The sequence below is a fragment of the Salvelinus alpinus genome, chromosome 29 (assembly GCF_045679555.1).
Source record: "Salvelinus alpinus chromosome 29, SLU_Salpinus.1, whole genome shotgun sequence".
NCBI classification, from domain to species: domain Eukaryota; kingdom Metazoa; phylum Chordata; class Actinopteri; order Salmoniformes; family Salmonidae; genus Salvelinus; species Salvelinus alpinus.
The window spans coordinates 17,567,679-17,588,126 of NC_092114.1; the positions used below are offsets into that span (position 1 = coordinate 17,567,679).

Sequence of the window (20,448 nt, forward strand, 5' to 3'; positions counted from 1 at the left end):
GGTTATGTCAATAAAGGACTCGTTTTAATGTGGATTTAGATACTTTTGTACCTGTTTCCTCCAGCATCTTCACAGGGTCCTTAGCTGTTGTTCTGGGATTGATTTGCACTTTTTGCACCAAAGTACGTTAATTTCTAGGAGACAGAACGCGTCTCCTTCCTGAGCGGTATGACGGTTGCGTGGTCCTATGGTGTTTATACTTGTGTACTATTGTTTGTACAGATGAACGTGGTACCTTCAGGCATTTGGAAATTGTTCCCAAGGATAAACCAGACTTGTGGACGTCTACAATTTGTTTGCTGAGGTCTTGGCCTGATTTCTTTTGATTTTCCCATGATGTCAAGCAAAGAGGCACTGAGTTTGAAGGTAGGCCTTGAAATACATCCACAGGTACACCTCCAATTGACTCAAATGATGTCAATTAGCCAATCAGAAGCTTCTAAAGCCATGACATAATTTTCTGGAATTTTCCAAGCTGTTTAAAGGCACACTCAACTTAGTGTATGTAAACTTCTGACCCACTGGAATTGTGATACAGTGAATTATAAGTGAAATAGTCTGTAAACAATTGTTGGAAAAATTACTTGCGTCATGCACAAAGTAGATGTCCTAACCGACTTGCCAAAACTATAGTTTGTTAACAAGAAATTTGTGGAGTGGTTGAAAAACAACCATCCGTGGGGATCAGTGGACAACGGGCTGGACGACGGGCCGCACCGAAAAAACGCATGGTTGCCAAGAAAGCGGTCAGTTTCGCTAGATTCTTAAAATGTGTATGCAGCATTTGTGTGTTGGAGTCACTTTTAATTCTTAATGTATTTACCGTTTCTATTAGGGTGGCACATTTTGGGAAATATTCAGAGGTGGACATTTTTCATGGGAATTAACGGGAATATATGGGAATTAACGGGAATATATGGGAATTAACGGAAATATATGGGAATTAATATAAATACCATTTGAATGTAGATGTTTTTTGCATTGGATATAATTTCCATATCTATTATATATATCCATATCCACATATCCATATCATATGAAGACAGAAACATAAACCTTTTGCCTTATCATAAGTAGACATAATTGCAAATGATTAAATCCTTCCAATAGAAATAAAAAACTCTTCACATGGGATGATTTCACTGAACAACGAAAGAAAGGGAATATTGAATGATCCCCAATGATCCATCACATCTCCCAAAAACGTTTTCAACATCTGTAAAATGATAGTCTAGAAACTAAAGCTTTGGTTGTCTTCCTCTCAGGCTTCCATGTCTTCTCCCTGGACCTCCTCAATGTCCACCTCTTGAACATCAGACTCTGAGGCCTCATCTTCACTGTCACTTTCTAACCTTGTTGAGGATGGCTCGTTGTCAGGCTCAAAAAGCCTCAAATTTGCCCGGATGGCCACCAATTTCTCAACCCTTGTATTGGTCAGCCTGTTGCGTGCTTTGGTGTGTGTGTTCCCAAACAAGGACCAGTTGCGCTCTGAGGTGGCTGATGTTGGTGGGATTTGGAGGATGATGGAGGCAACAGGGGAAAGAGCCTCAGATCCACAAAGTCCCTTCCACCAGGTGGCTGATGAGATATGTTGGCACAACTGCCATATTGCATCCTATTGCACCATCCCAAAGCCCTTGCTTGGAAGTGTACTTCGCCAGACTGCCAAGAACCTTGCCTTCATCCAGGCCAAGGTGGCGAGACACGATAGTGATGACATCATAGCCCTTGTTGATCTCTGCACCAGACAAGATGCTCTTGCCAGCATACCTGGGGTCCAACATGTACGCTGTGGCGTGTATGGGCTTCAGGCAGGAGTCTTCAGGCTTTTTGATGTATTTCAGAACTGCAGTTTCCTCTGCTTGGAGCAACAGTGAAGTGTGCAGGGCAGTACAGATTTCTTCTCTTACATCTGCAAGCAGAGTCTGAACATCAGACAGGATGGCATTGTCTCCCTCATTCTGTGCAATGGCTACTGCTATAGTTTTCAGGAGTTTCAGGCTGCTTACCACTCTCTCCCAAAATGCATCATCCAGGAGGATCCTCTTGATGAGGCTGTCCATCCAGACTGTGACATGGCCATTTCTTGGAGAGGTCCTTCTCCTCCAGAAGACTGTCAAACATGATGACAACACCACCCCAACGGGTGTTGCTGGGCAGCTTCAATGTGGTGCTCTTATTCTTCTCACTTTGCTTGGCGAGGTAGATTGCTGCTATAACTTGATGACCCTTCACATACCTAACCATTTCCTTGGCTCTCTTGTAGAGTGTATCCATTGTTTTCAGTGCCATGATGTCCTTGAGGAGCAGATTCAATGCATGAGCAGCACAGCCAATGGGTGTGTTGTGAGGGTAGGACTCCTCCACTTTAGACCAAGAAGCCTTCATGTTCGCAGCATTGTCTGTCACCAGTGAAAATACCTTCTGTGGTCCAAGGTCATTGATGACTGCCTTCAGCTCATCTGCAATGTAGAGGCCGGTGTGTCTGTTGTTCCTTGTGTCTGTGCTCTTGTAGAATATTGGTTGAGGGGTGGAGATGATGTAGTTAATTATTCCTTGCCCATGAACATTCGACCACCCATCAGAGATGATTGCAATACAGTCTGCTTTCTCTATGATTTGCTTGACCTTCACTTGAACTCTGTTGAACTCTGCATCCAGCAAATGTGTAGATAAAGCATGTCTGGTTGGAGGGGTGTATGCTGGGTGAAGAACATTCAGAAATCTCTTCCAATACACATTGCCTGTGAGCATCAGAGTTGAACCAGTTGCATACACAGCTTGAGCAAGACATTCATCAGCATTTCTCTGACTACGTTCCCCCACTGAGTAAAACAAACTTTTCACCTCAAATAGAAGTAGAGGGTTTTTTGTTAGTTGCTTGTTGTGAGCACTGAGGGAACTTTATACACTTGGCCAGATGATTCTGAATCTTTGTTGCATTCTTCACATATGATTTGGCACAGTATTTGCAAATGTAAACAGCTTTTCCTTCTACATTAGCTGCAGTGAAATGTCTCCACACATCAGATAGTGCCCGTGGCATTTTCCTGTAAAGATTAGAAAAAAATGAGTACAAAAACCCCAAATACAATTCCATGTACAGATAAATAGTTAAGTAGTTAAATTAAACAACTCCTTTGTCAGATACATTTTTTTAAATGAAACAGGTGAATTAACACTCCTCAGTTAGCAGGCTCAAGCAAGCTAAAACCCACATGGTAGCAAAAACTAATGAGCAGAAATTGTTAACAAGTTAGAAATGATTTAAACACACTTTGCTGTAGGCTACTATTTACTAGTTAACAAAAAATCATGTGTGTCATATAAAATATATCCACCCCACCCAGTGCTGTAATCAAAACGTACATCTTCAAAATGCTTAAAATGCTTTATTATTCAAATGTAAAAGCATATACTGTATAGTAAAGTATTTCTTCATCAGCACCTTTATGCTTTCATTAATAAAATAATGATAAAAATACTCTTTCAAAATGCAGATGTTTATTTAGTTATGGATCAATAACGAATTACTATGGGAATAAATCTCACTGAATTACAGAAATATTCAAACAAAGTTGTCTAATGGAGGTAAACAAATTGTTGCTTACTGGAAAATACTCTTTCAAACACACACGGTCACGTTGTACAGCGCCATTATGGCTATTAGCAGGTAGCTGGACAATAGACTTGCCTAGAAGGAGGATAGGGGGAGAAATCTATCGTCAAATGTATTTCTTAGTTAGGTTGGCTGTATCACAACCGGCCGTGATTGGTTGCAGTTTCAGTTTAATCCACCAGAAAAGACAAAACAAATAATACAACAAAAAAGTATTATTATTATTATGTATCACATCCGACCGTGATTGGGAGTCCCATAGGGCGGCGCACAATTGGCCCAGCGTTTCTCTCCCTCTAAAAACAGAAATAAATGTTTTACCCTTTACAAATATTATTTTTGGCCTTCATTCAGATTACAATCGCTCACTTTCGTTTTTTTTAAATGAAATAACCTCCAAAATATTGTTATATATTATCAAGTTGATGGCACAGTCATATAGCCACAGCACCTACATAAAGCTGAGTGACTCACTCATTCATGGCATTGGATCAAAAAAAAAAAAGTACCAACATTCTTTCTGATAGTTTTTAATAAAGAAATGTTTTGGTTATCCTGACCTGGACACCATGTACAGTATTATAATAGCCCATTATGGGCTATTAGCAGGACAATATACCTTTACCAACACCTCTCTGTATTTTGATACTTTGTGGATGGGGCCTCCTGAGTGGCGCAGTGCAAAATGCGTTGCTACAGATGCAGGTTCAATACCCGTGCCGGCCGCCACCGGGACCCGTGAGGCGGCTTTTGGTTTTAATTTAGAATCCTCCAATCCTCTATGTGTATTATTGGTGGAGAGTCACGTCATATTTTTCGTTATACTGCAGGTCTACTGTAGGCGACATGAGTCTCACTATGTGCTATTAAAAGTGGTGTAGGTCTTATTTATTTAAAGAGCATATTGATGTTAGAAGCAATAGGATTTTGAACCAATAGCCTACAACTATTACAGCACCGTTCCGGCTGCTCTGAGACAAGCACGGGGACTGGTCTTGATAAATCAATGAGATTTTTATTTTCACTGAATCTCCGTTTGGGTATTGGTTAGACTACAATTAGGGTGTAGAAATGTTATGCTCTTCGTGTAACCTTTATTGAACTAAGCAAGTCAGTTAAGAACAAATTCTTATTTACAAGGACAGCCTACTCCTTCCTCCCTGTCGGGGAATTCAACCCCGGCCTCCCGCGTGCCCGCACGACACGGGGACTCTTTAGCTAAATAGCCCAGTACTGTAGCATACTCCTGACCGTCAAGTTGTACAGCGCCATATTTTTCTTGGAATAGCAACACAATAATATTAATCTAATTAATTAAGCAACATTTCCATATACCAAGTTCTTACAAAAAAGGTTTTAATTTCTCTAGTACAGCCGCTATTGAAGGTTATCAAATGCTTCTCAAAGATGCCCTCTGGTGGTCAAACTAGCACCAACTAGTATTAAAGGGAGCAGTGGCTGACACTTAAATAACATGTCACAGAATTCTGCGGCACCATGCAAGCTGTGCTGCAGTACGCTGCAACTTTTAAAGGACGAACCACTGTACACGTACATATTACCTCAACTTCCAACACTGCTGCTACTCTGTTTATTATCTATCCTGATTACCTTGTCACTTTTACTAGAGGTCGACCGATTAATCGGCATTGGCCAATTAATTAGGGCGATTTCAAGTTTTCATAACAATCGGTAATCGGCATTTTTGGATGCCGATTATGGCCGATTACATTGCACTCCATGAGGAGACTGCGTGGCAGGCTGACCACCTGTTACGCAGGTGCAGCAAGGAGCCAAGGTAAGTTGCTAGCTAGCATTAAACTTAATGTAAAAAAAACAATCAATCTTAACATAATCACTAGTTAACTACACATGGTTGATGATATTACTTGTTTAACTTCTTATGGCTGGGGGGCAGTATTGAGTAGCTTGGATGAATAAGGTGCCCAGAGTAAACTGCCTGCAACTCAGGCCCAGAAAGCTAAGATATGCATATTATTAGTGGATTTGGATAGAAAACACTCTGAAGTTTCTAAAACTGTTTGAATGATGTCTGTGAGTATAACATAACTCATATGACAGGCAAAAACCTGAGAAAAAAATCCAACCAGGAAGTGGGTAATCTGAGGTTTGTGTTTTTCAACTCTTTGCCTATCCAAGATACAGTGGAAATTTGGTCCGATTGCACTTCCTAAGGCTTCCACTAGATGTCAACAGTCTTTAGAACCTTGTTTGAGGCTTCTACTTTGAAGGAGGAGGGAATGAGAGCTGTTTCAACCAGAGGTCTGGCAGAGTGCCATGAGCTCAGTCTCGCTCGCTCCCGTGAGAGTTAGCTGCGTTCCATTGCATTTCTAAAGACAAAGGAATTCTCCGGTTGAAACATTATTGAAGATTTATGTTAAAAACATTCTAAAGATTGATTCTATACATCGTTTGACATGTTTCTACAAACTGTAACGGAACTTTTTGACTTTTCGTCTGGACCTAGTCGTCTGGACCTTTTCGTCTGGACCTAGCCTCATGAATTTGGATTTGTGACCTAAACGCGCGAACAAAAAGGAGGTATTTGGACAAATTATGGACTTTATCGAACAAAACAAACATTTATTGTGGAACTGGGATTCCTGGGAGTGTATTCTGATGAAGATCATCAAAGGTAAGTGAATATTTATAATGCTATTTCTGACTTCTGTTGACTCCACAACATGGCGGGTGCCTGTATGGCTTGTTTTTGTGTCTGAACGCCGTACTCAGATTATTGCATGGTGTGCTTTTTCCGTAAAGTTTTTTTGAAATCTGACACAGCGGTTGCATCCCACCACACTGTGGTGGGATTAACAACAAGTTTATCTTTAAAATGGTGTAAAATACTTGTATGTTTGAGGAATTCTAATTATGAGATTTCTGTTGTTTGAATTTGGCGCCCTGCACTTCCACTGGCTGTTGTCATATCGATCCCGATAGCGGGATTTCAGCCGATTTCAGTCGATTTATCATCGAATCACAGCCTACTTCGCCAAACGGGTGATGATTTAACAAGCGCATTCGCGAGAAAAGCACCATCATTGCACCAATGTACCTAACCATGAACATCAATGCCTTTCTTAAAATCAATACACAAGTATATATTTTTTAACCTGCATATTTAGTTAAAAGAAATTCATGTTAGCAGGCAATATTAACTAGGGAAATTGTGTCACTTCTCTTGCATTCTGTGCAAGCAGAGTCTGGGTATATGCAGCAGTTTGGGCCGCCTGGCTCATTGCGAACTGTGTGAAGACCATTTCTTCCTAACAAAGATCGTAATTAAATTTGCCAGAATTTTACATTATTATAATGTAACAGCAATATTTAGACTTATGGATGCCACCCGCTCGATAAAATACGGAACGGTTACGTATTTCATTGAAAGAATAAACATTTTATTTCGAAATTATAGTTTCCGGATTTGACCATATGAATGACCTAAGGCTCATATTTCTGTGTGTTTATTATATTATAATTAAGTCTATGATTTGAGAGAGCAGTCTGACTGAGAGGTGGTAGGCAGCAGCAGGCTCGTAAGCATTCATTCAAACAACACTTTCCTGCGTTTGCCAGCAGCTCTTTGCAATGCTTGAAGCACAGCGCTGTTTATGATTTCAAGCCTATCAACTCCCGAGATTAGGCTGGCAATACTATAGTGCCAATAAGAACATCCAATAGTCAAAGGTATATGAAATACAAATATAGAGAAATAGGTATAGGTATAGAGAAATAGTCCTATAATAACTACAATCTAAAACTCCTTAACTAGGAATATTAAAGACTCATGTTAAAAGGAACCACCAGCTTTCATATGTTCTGAGCAAGGAACTTAAATGTTAGCTTTTTTACATGGCACATATTGCACTTTTACTTCCTTCTCCAACAATGTGTTTTTGCATTATTTAAACAAAATTGAACATGTTTCATTATCTATTCAAGACTAAATTATTTATGTATTATATTAAGTTTAAATAAAAGTGTTTGACACTTTTAATGGCAATTCAGTATTGTTGTAATTGTCATTATTACGTATATATAAAAATCGTCCGATTTAATCGGTATCGGCTTTTTTTTGGTCCTCCAATAATCGGTATCGGCGTTGAAAAATCATAATCGGTCGACCTCTAACTTTTACCCCTACCTACATGTACATATAACCTCCACCACCTTGTACCCCTGCACATTGACTCAGTACCGGTACCCCTGCACATTGACTCAGTACCGGTACCCCTGGACATAGACTCAGTACCGGTACCCCTGGACATAGACTCAGTACCGGTACCCCTGGACATAGACTCAGTACCGGTACCCCTGGACATAGACTCAGTACCGGTACCCCTGGACATAGACTCAGTACCGGTACCCCTGGACATAGACTCAGTACCGGTACCCCTGCACATTGACTCAGTACCGCTACTCTACTGTATATAGCCTCGTTATTGTTATTTATTGTGTTACTATTTTCTATTTTGATTTGCTAATGTTATTACTTTTGAACTCTGCACTGTTGGGGAAGGGCTCGTAAAGTAAGCATTTCACTGTGAACTCTACACATAATGTATTCGGCGCATGTGACAAATCATATTTGATGAGATTTTGTATTTGACACACCCACTTGCATGGCCGTGCCATGGCCCTTCAGTACAAAACCAAATTTGAGTCGACACACTTCTACTGCTATCTTTTTACTACAGCTACTGTCTGACAACACCTCAGTTATAACACGCATGATAAAGCTTACCTTGTGTTATAGTGCTATTCATTAGATTCCCGAACATGTCAGGACACACCAGATCTCTTGTTTAGTCGCTCTTATAGCCTTTCCCAATAACCCTGCATTAACACCTTGAACAGACACTCAGCTCTGTACTACTTTGTGGGTTAGGTGTGTATGTTTGTAGGTTAGGTGGTTGTGTGTGTGTGTGTGTGGGTGTGGGTGTGGGTGTGGGTGTGTGTGTGTATGTGGGTGTCCTAGCAGAGGTACTATATCTTCATGCCTCAACACAGTAAACAAACACACATCATTATACACCAACCTACACACACTTGAGGAGAGTACTAAAACACTGTTAGTATTACTGTCATTGTCAGTTAACATATTAACTGTTGAGATCAAGGGGCCATTAGAGGACATGAATGGGCAAGTAACATAATTAACTGAATCAAGTCTGGACCAAGACACGCGCTGTGTGTGTGTGTGTGTGTGTGTGTGTGTGTGTGTGTGTGTGTGTGTGTGTGTGTGTGTGTGTGTGTGTGTGTGTGTGTGTGTGTGTGTGTGTGTGTGTGTGTGTGTGTGTGTGTGGGTGTGTGTGGGTGTCCTAGCAGAGGTACTATATATTCATGCCTCAACACAGTAAACAAACACACATCATTATACACCAACCTACACACACTTGAGGAGAGTTGAGAAAACACTGTTAGTATTACTGTCATTGTCAGTTAACATATTAACTGTTGAGATCAAGGGGCCATTAGAGGACATGAATGGGCAAGTAACATAATTAACTGAATCAAGTCTGGACCAAGACACGCGGTGTGTGTGTGTGTGTGTGTGTGTGTGTGTGTGTGTGTGTGTGTGTGTGTGTGTGTGTGTGTGTGTGTGTGTGTGTGTGTGTGTGTGTGTGTGTGTGTGTGTGTGTGTGTGTGTGTGTGTGTGTGTGTAGGTCTGGTAGCTTTTAAAACACATTATGGATGTACAACAACCAGTGGCGGGAGCCTGAAACGAACACTCACACTCACACACACACACACACACACACACACACACACACACACACACACACACACACACACACACACACACACACACACACTCACACACTCACATGCACGCACACACACACTGCCTGCCGTTGCTACAGTTTGTTCCTGTGAAACAACAGCACATCCAGGTGAATCGTGAAAATGAGGTGACAGAAAGAGGGGGTCAGGGAGGTAACGCGACTAACGCTTAACGACCAACCACAACACACACACGGAAGGAAAATGTTTCTATATGTATTTGTCGGTACTCACGCTTTTCTTCCGTAGGTGCAGTCCATGTTTCAATAGTCCTGGTAAATCCCGGATCTTCTGCCTGAGCTGAACCTGGTCTCGAGCTCCGGTGTTCCGGTTATTCCACCGCCAGCCGCCGACCATACCGTCTTCTCCACCAGGCTCCGAGTCCTCCATGTCTGTCTCTCGCTGTCTCTCCAACTCCCGCTCCCCTTCTCTCCTCTCACACGCAGACACACCAGTTACGGTTCATTGTCGTCTCTCTCTCTCCGCCTAGAACTCTCTCTCATTCACACACCGATCTGCATCTGTTCAGCAACGAACGAACCGCGCGCCTAAATGACCTATAGCCGCAGCAGCACGCAACGCTTCTCCACCCATGTCCTCCTCCTCCTCCTCTTCCCTTGTACTATCAGTGTGTGACTGTGTGTTTGTGTGGGGAGGGACTCGCAGAGGAATATCATTGCATAATATCCACTAGTCAGTCTGTCAGCAGTCAGACATAGAGGATTAACACCTTGCTAAACATGGAATACATTGTATGTACATTTTCCCACTTTTTAAATTCTAATTAGATACGTTGATAATAATAACACATTTAGGCTACATATCAATGTTGACAAATGAGGGCAAAGCATATAACTGTTGTATTAAAGAGTATTTTCTGTGGCATTCAGAAACAAAATGGTGGAAAGGACAGACTGGAGGCTAGACTAACCTGCATGTGGCTCCAATTTCCATAGGTAAACAAAGGGCCATTAGGTTTCACCATCAGGGTGTGTGTGTGAATGTGTGCATTTTTCTAAACTGAAGTCACCTGACAGTAGGAGAATGTCACGAAGCTATTAAATGTACATTCCACACACAGGTCTCTGTCTCATTCTCTCTCTCTCACACACACATATACAGGGGGTCTAAGTGACACACACACACTCACACACACACACACACACACACACACACACACACACACACACACACACACACACACACACACACACACACACACACACACACACACACACACACACACACACACACACAGTCTTGTACAGCTAACCTTGTACAGCTAACCCCTAATGCTAAACCCTAACATGTACTCTTACCCTTAACCTAACCATAATCCTAACCCTAACCCTTAACATAATTCTAACCCTAACCCTAAACCCCCTAGAAATAGCATTTGACATCGTGACTAACAAAATGTCCCCAGTTGGTCAAATTTTTACACACACACACAGACAGCCCATGTCTGGTGTATTTGAGTGTTTCACCCTTCAAACTCTCTCCGTGTCTCTAAAAGATGTCAGAGTGCACCCTGGGTAGTGGCTGGTTTAGGTCTCACGGCAACTGTGCACTAAGTGCACAAAAGCTGCATCCTGATTCATCTAGCACACTCCCATTAGCGCACTAGCACACTCCCATTAGCGCACTAGCACACTCTCTGTCATGGATTTAAAACCTCTATGGGATGGGTGTCCCTAAACCGGGACGGTCGTTGCTAACGTGCGCTAATGTGACTAGAATGACTTTGTAAACAACAGACAACTTTCCGGGACATAGACATGTCTTATATGGGCAGAAAGCTTAAATTATTGTTAATCTAACTGCAGAGTCCAATTAACAGTAGCTATTACAGTGAAAAAATACCATGCTATTGTTTGAAGAGAGTGCTCAACAACAAAACACTGTTATCACGGCAACTGGTTTAATACATTCACCTCTGAAGGTAAATAATGTACTTACATTCAGTAATCTTGCTCTGATTTGTCATCCTGAGGGTCCCAGAGATAAAAATGTATCATAGTTGTGTTTGATAAAATCTATATTTATGTTCAAATGTAGAAACTGGGGTCTACAGTTTGACCCCGCTGCTGTCTCTGGCTCCACACCCCACCTGGCCATCTAGATGTGTGAAGGTTAGTGTATAAGCTAATGATCCATCATGTATGACATTCCTGGAAGTGTGTAAACATATATCTTTTTTTACCATAGCATGTTTGTATGTTCTCTATAGTTATGTACTTGACAATGTATCAATTGACCAATTTGGCACATTTGGGCAAACTCCTGGCAGACTTGATACAAAATATTGTGTAGTAATGTAATTCTTCACTGGATCAGTTTGAAACTTTTGCACACACACTGCTGCCATCTGGTGGCCAAAATCTAAATTACACCTAGACTCCTCTCTGAAAGTATGGCATTTCTCTTGCATTTCAAAGATCTTTTACCAGATCTAACGTGTTATATTCTCCTACATTAATTTCACATTTCCACAAACTTCCAAGTGTTTCCTTTCAAATGGTATCAAGAATATGCATATCTTTGCTTCAGGTCCTGAGCTACAGGAAGTTAGATTTGGGTATGTCATTTTAGGAGAAAATTGAAAAAAAGTGTACGATCCTTAAGTTAAAAGCATTGGATTGGTGTAAGCATTGGCTATAGGGCGTTTCCACTATTGTTAAACCCATGACTGATTCAGATTTTATTAGGATCCCCATTAGCCGACGCCAATGGCCAATGGCACTCCACATCCCTCGCCACCAGAGCCTTAGAGTCTAGGGGGTACCATAAACCTGCCTCACAAACTCCCTTTGACCTGTGTGACCTGTGCCCTGATAGGTTGCTAGGGAGGTTACTAAGGTGTCGGACATTTGGCCATCCTACTGACTCTGCAGATCACACAATACTGTCAGTCTCCCTCAAGCAGTGACAGAGAGCAACATCAGTCTCTAACAATACTGTCAGTCTCCCTCAAGCAGTGGCAGAGAGCAACATCTCTCTCTCTACAATACTGTCAGTCTCCCTCAAGCAGTGACAGAGAGCAACATCTCTGTCTCTACAATACTGTCAGTCTCCCTCAAGCAGTGGCAGAGAGCAACATCTCTGTCTCTACAATACTGTCAGTCTCCCTCAAGCAGTGACAGAGAGCAACATCTCTGTCTCTACAATACTGTCAGTCTCCCTCAAGCAGTGGCAAAGAGCAACATCTCTCTCTACAATACTGTCAGTCTCCCTCAAGCAGTGGCAGAGAGCAACATCTCTGTCTCTACAATAATGTCAGTCTCCCTCAAGCAGTGGCAGAGAGCAACATCTCTCTCTCTACAATACTGTCAGTCTCCCTCAAGCAGTGGCAGAGAGCAACATCTCTCTCTCTACAATACTGTAAGTCTCCCTCAAGCAGTGGCAAAGAGCAACATCTCTGTCTCTACAATACTGTCAGTCTCCCTCAAGCAGTGGCAGAGAGCAACATCTCTGTCTCTACAATACTGTCAGTCTCCCTCAAGCAGTGGCAGAGAGCAACATCTCTCTCTACAATACTGTCAGTCTCCCTCAAGCAGTGGCAAAGAGCAACATCTCTCTCTACAATACTGTCAGTCTCCCTCAAGCAGTGGCAAAGAGCAACATCTCTCTCTACAATACTGTCTGTCTCCCTCAAGCAGTGGCAGAGAGCAACATCTCTCTCTACAATACTGTCAGTCTCCCTCAAGCAGTCAGAGAGCAACATCTCTCTCTACAATACTGTCAGTCTCCCTCAAGCAGTGGCAGAGAGCAACATCTCTCTCTCTACAATACTGTCAGTCTCCCTCAAGCAGTGGCAGAGAGCAACATCTCTCTCTCTACAATACTGTCAGTCTCCCTCAAGCAGTGGCAAAGAGCAACATCTCTCTCTCTACAATACTGTCAGTCTCCCTCAAGCAGTGGCAAAGAGCAACATCTCTCTCTACAATACTGTCTGTCTCCCTCAAGCAGTCAGAGAGCAACATCTCTCTCTACAATACTGTCAGTCTCCCTCAAGCAGTGGCAGAGAGCAACATCTCTCTCTACAATACTGTCAGTCTCCCTCAAGCAGTGGCAGAGAGCAACATCTCTCTCTCTACAATACTGTCAGTCTCCCTCAAGCAGTGGCAAAGAGCAACATCTCTCTCTCTACAATACTGTCAGTCTCCCTCAAGCAGTGGCAAAGAGCAACATCTCTCTCTACAATACTGTCTGTCTCCCTCAAGCAGTCAGAGAGCAACATCTCTCTCTACAATACTGTCAGTCTCCCTCAAGCAGTGGCAAAGAGCAACATCTCTCTCTACAATACTGTCAGTCTCCCTCAAGCAGTGGCAAAGAGCAACATCTCTCTCTACAATACTGTCAGTCTCCCTCAAGCAGTGGCAGAGAGCAACATCTCTTTGCCACTAAATAGTTACTACTATTAATAACTGGACTCACTCATACCTCTGGACTGGTGGGATGGTGTGCATGTCCAAAGTGAGTTGTGTGACATGTGTATATTGTTCTTCGTAGTTAGTTACTACTATTGTCCTCTGAGTTGACAGTGTGATGTAATACTCTGCAGGTGGCATGTGCAATTTATACAGTCCTATATTCTGCTATATTCAGGATCTGTGACTTTGTGCCCTGTCTACCACTGACTCTCTGCCTGTCCCTGCACTAGGGGACCCTCCAGCAGCAGAGGCCCTGTCTGCCTCTGAATCTCTGCCTGTCCCTGCACTAGGGAACCCTCCAGCAGCAGAGGCCCTGTCTGCCTCTGAATCTCTGCCTGTCCCTGCACTAGGGGACCCTCCAGCAGCAGAGGCCCTGTCTGCCTCTGAATCTCTGCCTGTTCCTGCACTAGGGGACCCTCCAGCAGCAGAGGCCCTGTCTGCCTCTGAATCTCTGCCTGTCCCTGCACTAGGGGACCCTCCAGCAGCAGAGGCCCTGTCTGCCTCTGAATCTCTGCCTGTTCCTGCACTAGGGGACCCTCCAGCAGCAGAGGCCCTGTCTGCCTCTGAATCTCTGCCTGTCCCTGCACTAGGGGACCCTCCAGCAGCATCGAACCCAACTGCTGCTACCTCCGACGACCCGTCTCCAGACCTATCCTGGGCCCATCGGGGGACCCAGCCACACCATTTTCACCAGCTACTGACAGTATAGCTTCACCTGACCCAGCCACAGCCCTGGGTCCCATTTGGGGTGTCCAGGATGCACCATATGACCCAGCTCCAGTCCTGGTCCTGCTACCACTGGACACGGTCTGCTTCAGTTGGAGATCTTACACCGCCAGCCCACCTCTGTGGGGGAACCACCGCCGTGTCTGGTCTCCTCTGCTGGGTCCTGACCTGCCTCTGTGGGGGAACTACTGCCGTGTCTGGTCTCCTCTGCTGGGGCCTGACCTGCCTCTGTGGGGGAACCACCGCCGTGTCTGGTCTCCTCTGCTGGGTCCTGACCTGCCTCTGTGGGGGAACTACTGCCGTGTCTGGTCTCCTCTGCTGGGGCCTGACCTGCCTCTGTGAGGGAACCACCGCCGTGCCTGGTCTCCTCTGCTGTTCCTCCTGGCCCACCTGGGGGCCTGGCCCGAGCCCTGTGCCGGGAGGAGCGGCCTTTAGACTGAAATTATGGCAGAGAATTACTTATTTTTTCAAAATATGCTGCTCATATTTAAGGGTGACTGTTATCAGCACCTCACAACCCTGAGCTGCACTCTACTCCCCATCCCCCACAACGTGAGCCTGAGCGTCTGGGAGGAGAGTGAGAGGGAAAGAGACTAGTGGAAAACTAGAGGAAAACACACACACACCCACCCACACGCACGCACACCCGCACAAACACACACACACACAAACACACACACACACACACACACACACACACACACACACACACACACACACACACACACACACACACACACACACACACACACACACACACACACACACACACACACACACACACACACACACACACACACACACACCATCCTCTCAGGTCTTGGGGTCAGTTCTGCTGTTGGGGGGGTGCAGAGCTGCAGTGTCTCTCTTTGACCAGCAGATGTCCCTCCCACACTGGATTGTTCAAAGTCGTGTATGGTTATTTTCCCTTCCTAGTAAAATGATTAAACGCTTCATCGCCCTCTAGCAGTTGTCATAAAGATTTTCAGAGTAGCTGTTGATATTGTATTTATTGTGATCTAAAAGGCAAAACTGATCCTTAATCAGCACTCCTACTCTGAAATGACACCACGTTTGTAGGCCTGATAACCAACAATGAAGGGTCAGCCAATAGGGAGGAGGTAAGTGAACAGGTATTGTGGTGTCTTGACAACAACATCTGCATCAACATCAGCAAAACAAAGGAGTTGATTGTTGACTTCAGGAAGCAGAGGAGGGAACACTCCCTGATCCACTGCAGTAGAGAGAGTCAGCAGTTTTAAGTTCCTCGGCGTCCACATCACCGAGGACTCGACATGGTTCCTCAGCGTCCACATCACCGAGGACTCGACATGGTTCCTCAGCGTCCACATCACCGAGGACTCGACATGGTTCCTCAGTGTCCACATCACCGAGGACTCGACATGGTTCCTCAGTGTCCACATCACCGAGGACTCGACATGGTTCCTCAGCGTCCACATCACCGAGGACTCGACATGGTTCCTCAGCGTCCACATCACCGAGGACTCGACATGATTCCTCAGCGTCCACATCACCGAGGACTTGACATGGTTCCTCAGCGTCCACATCACCGAGGACTCGACATGGTTCCTCAGCGTCCACATCACCGAGGACTCGACATGGTTCCTCAGCGTCCACATCACCGAGGACTTGACATGGACCAACAACACCACTCTTGTCAAGAGGACGCCACAGCGTCTCTACTTCAAAAGGTGGCTGAAGAAATTCGGCATGCCGCCCCGAGTCCTCTCCAAATACTACCTCTGCTCTATTGAGAGCGAGGCCTGGTACGGAAATTGCTCCACACACGACCGCATGGCCCTCCAGTGTGTACTGAAGACGGTCCAGTACATCACTGGGACCGTGCGCCCACCTATCCAGGACATCTACTCGAAACGTATGAGGAAGGCCTGCAGCATCATCAAGGGCCACACATCCCAGCCACGAGCTGTTCAGTCCCTTAGCGTCTGCCCGACGGTATCAGAGCATGAGGTCTCATACCAACATACCATCTCATTCTCCTGTCCGGAGCCGCCAGAGTCGCCCTCCTGTCCGGGAGCCGCTAGAGTTGCCCTCCTGTCCGGGGCCCGCTGCGAGGGTCCCCAGTCCAGAGTTGGTGGCAAAGAGTCCTCGCTCTAGAGGCGCCACCTAAGTGGGCCAAGCCAGAGGTGGAGCGGGGTCTACGTCCCGCACCAGAGCCGCCACCGCGGTGAAATGCCCACCCAGGCCCTCCCCTATAGGTTCAGGTTTTGCGGCCGGAGTCCGCACCTTGGGGGGGGGGGGGGTACTGTCACGCCCTGACCTTAGTTCCTTTGTCATGTCTCCATTTTGGTTTGGTCAGGGCGTGAGTTGGGGTGGGCATTCTATGTGTTTTTTCTATGTTTTCTATTTCTATGTGTTTGGCCTGGTGTGGTTCCCAATCAGAGGCAGCTGTCTATCGTTGTCTCTGATTGAGAACCATACTTAGGTAGCCTTTTTCCACCTGTGTTTTGTGGGTAGTTGTTTTATGTTTTGTGTGTCTTCACCTTACAGAACTGTTTTGTTTTTTCGTTCTTGCTCTTTGTTATTTTGTTCAGTGTTCAGGTTATTTATTCTATTAAAATATGAACACTTACCACGCTGCACTTTGGTCCTCTCCTTGGTCCTCTCCTTCCAACAGCCGTTACAGAGTAGGCCTGAAGCCATAAACCACGTTTCCATCCAGTTTTTATCCTAGTAGGCCTAAAGTCATAAACCACATTTCCATCCATAGTTTTTATGGGAGTAAAGTCATATTTTAAAAAATCATGACAGCTGTGATGGAAACAGGAAGTTTCGGTGTAATTTTATAAATGCAGATAATTTGTTCGTTTGACATGGTGGGATCTTTTTGTGTTGTTCAAGTTAATTAAGCGGGAAACGGAGGTGGAAACTCCTTCATACGCAAATATTGATATAATAACCATCATATCTGTCACGTTCCTGACCTTATTTTCCTTTGTTTAGCTTTGTTTAGTTGGTCAGGACGTGAGCTGGGTGGGCAGTCTATGTTATTTGTTTCTTGTGTAGGTTCATTTGTTAATTAGCCTTATATGATTCTCAAATCAGGGGCAGGTGTTTGACGTTTCCTCTGATTGAGAACCATATTAAGGTAGGCTGTTCACACCGTTTGTTTGTGGGTGATTGTCTTCTGTGTCTGTACCACACGGGACTGTTTCGTTTGTTTAGTCTGTTCCTGTTCGTGCGTTCTTCGTGTTATGTAAGTTCTCATGTTCAGGTCGGTCTACGTCGGTTTGTTGTTTTTGTAATTTATCAAGTGTGCTTCGTGTTCGTCTTGTTTAAATAAATTCATTATGTATTCAACCCAAGCTGCGTTTTGGTCCGATCCCTGCTCCTCCTCGCAAGAGGAGGAGAACAATCGTTACAGAATCACCCACCAACAAAGGACCAAGCAGCGTTGGAAGAAGCAGCAGCAGCGCAAGAAGGAGGAATGGACATGGGAGGACGTTTTGGACGGCAAGGGTTGCTACACATGGGAGGAGATCCTGGCTGGAAAAGATCGCCTCCCATGGGAACAGCTAGAGGCAGTTAGGAGAGCAGAGGCAACCGGAGAGAGGAACCGGCGTTATGAAGGTACGCGGCTAGCACGGAAGCCTGTGAGTCAAGCCCAAACATTTCTTGGGGGGGGGGGGGGTGGGGGGGGGCTAAAGGGTAGTGTGGCGAAGTCAGGTAGGAGACCTGCGCCAACTTCCTGATCTTACCATGGAGAGCGAGAGTACGGGCAGACACCGTGTTATGTGGTAAAGCGCACGGTGTCTCCTGTACGTGTGCATAGCCCGGTGCGGGTTATTCCACCTCCCCGCACTGGCAGGGCTAGATTGGGCATTGAGCCAGGTGCCATGAAGCCGGCTCAACGCGTCTGGTCTCCAGTGCGTCTCCTCGGGCCGGCATACATGGCACCAGCCTTACGCATGGTGTCCCCGGTTCGCCAACACAGCCCAGTGCGGGTTATTCCACCTCCCCGCACTGGTCGGGCTACGGGGAGCATACAACCAGGTAAGGTTGGGCAGGCTCGGTGCTCAAGGGAGCCAGTACGCCTGCACGGTCCGCTATATCCGGCGCCACCTCCCCGCCCCAGCCCAATACCACCAGTGCCTACACCACGCACCAGGCTTCCTGTGCGTCTCCAGAGCCCTGTTCCTCCTCCACGCACTAGCCCTATGGTGCGTGTCTCCAGCCCGGTACCACCAGTTCCGGCACCACGCACCAAGCCTCCTGTGCGTCTCCAGAGCCCTGTTCCTCCTCCACGCACTAGCCCTATGGTGCGTGTCTCCAGCCCGGTACCACCAGTTCCGGCACCACGCACCAAGCCTCCTGTGCGTCTCCAGAGTCCTGTGCGTCCTGTTGCTGCTCCCCGCACTAGCCTTAAGGTGCGTGTCCTTAGCCCGGTACCTCCAGTTCCGGCACCACGCACCAGGCCTACAGTGCGCCTCAGCCGGCCAGAGTCTGCCGTCTGCCCAGCGGCGCCTGAACTGCCCGTCTGCCCAACGCCGTCTGAGCTGTCCGTCTGCCAAGCGCCGCCTGCGCTGCCCGTCTGTACTGAGCCTTCAAAGCCGCCCGTCTGTCCTGAGCCTTCAAAGCCGCCCATCTGTCCTGAGCCTTCAAAGCCACCCGTCTGTCCTGAGCCTTCAAAGCCGCCCGCCTGTCCTGAGCCTTCAAAGCCGCCCGTCAGTCAGGAGCCGCTAGAGCCGTCCGCCAGACAGGAACCGCTAGAGCCGTCCGCCAGACAGGAGCCGCTAGAGCCTTCCGCCAGACAGGAGCAGCTAGAGCCTTCCGCCAGACAGGAGCCGCTAGAGCCTTCCGCCAGACAGGAGCAGCCAGAGCCGCCCGCCAGAAAGGAGCAGCCAGAGCCGCCCGCCAGAAAGGAGCAGCCAGAGCCACCCGCCAGACATGACCAGCCAGAGCCGCCCGCCAGCCATGACCAGCCAGAGCCGTCAGCCAGCCATGACCAGCCAGAGCCGTCAGCCAGCCATGACCAGCCAGAGCCGTCAGCCAGCCATGACCAGCCAGAGCCGTCAGCCAGCCATGACCAGCCAGAGCCGTCAGCCAGCCATGACCAGCCAGAGCCGTCAGCCAGCCATGACCAGCCAGAGCCGTCAGCCAGCCATGACCAGCCAGAGCCGTCAGCCAGCCATGACCAGCCAGAGCCGTCAGCCAGCCATGACCAGCCAGAGCCGTCAGCCAGCCATGACCAGCCAGAGCCGTCAGCCAGCCATGACCAGCCAGAGCCGTCAGTCAGTCCGGAGCTGCCCCTCAGTCCGGAGCTGCCCCTCAGTCCGGTGCTGCCCCTCAGTCCGGTGTTACCCCTCATCCCGGTGTTGCCCCTTAGTCCGGTGCTGTCCCTTAATCCAGGTGGGTTAATTTGGAGGGTGGCCATTGGGAGGAGGCTACGGAAGCGGGGATTGACTATGGTGGGGTGGGGACAACGTCCAGAGCCAGAGCCGCCACCGTGGACAGATGCCCACCCAGACCCTCCCCTATAGGTTCAGTTTAGCGGCCGGAGTCCGCATCTTGGGGGGGGGGGTACTGTCACGTTCCTGACCTTATTTTCCTTTGTTTAGTTGGTCAGGACGTGAGCTGGGTGGGCAGTCTATGTTATTTGTTTCTTGTGTAGGTTCATTTGTTAATTAGCCTTATATGGTTCTCAATCAGGGGCAGGTGTTTGACGTTTCCTCTGATTGAGAACCATATTAAGGTAGGCTGTTCACACCGTTTGTTTGTGGGTGATTGGGGTCTGTGTATTTACCACACAGGACTGTTTCGTTTGTTTAGTCTGTTCCTGTTCGTGCGTTCTTCGTGTTATGTAAGTTCTCATGTTCAGGT

General features: G+C 46.4%; 1 protein-coding gene across 3 annotated transcripts in view; it reads right to left on the reverse strand.

Moving 5' to 3' along the window:
* LOC139559187 (rap guanine nucleotide exchange factor 5-like) overlaps positions 1-10,060 on the reverse strand; it is a 95,803-nt gene extending 85,743 nt beyond the window's left edge. For 2 of the 3 annotated variants that reach the window (XM_071374962.1, XM_071374960.1), the window contains exon 1: positions 9,662-10,060. In XM_071374962.1, coding sequence (XP_071231063.1) covers positions 9,662-9,817 — 156 coding nt within the window. In that variant the 5' untranslated portion in view covers positions 9,818-10,060. The remainder of the gene's footprint in view (positions 1-9,661) is intronic. The other variant, XM_071374961.1, reaches the window with a different exon arrangement.
* Positions 10,061-20,448: the final 10,388 nt, after the last annotated feature.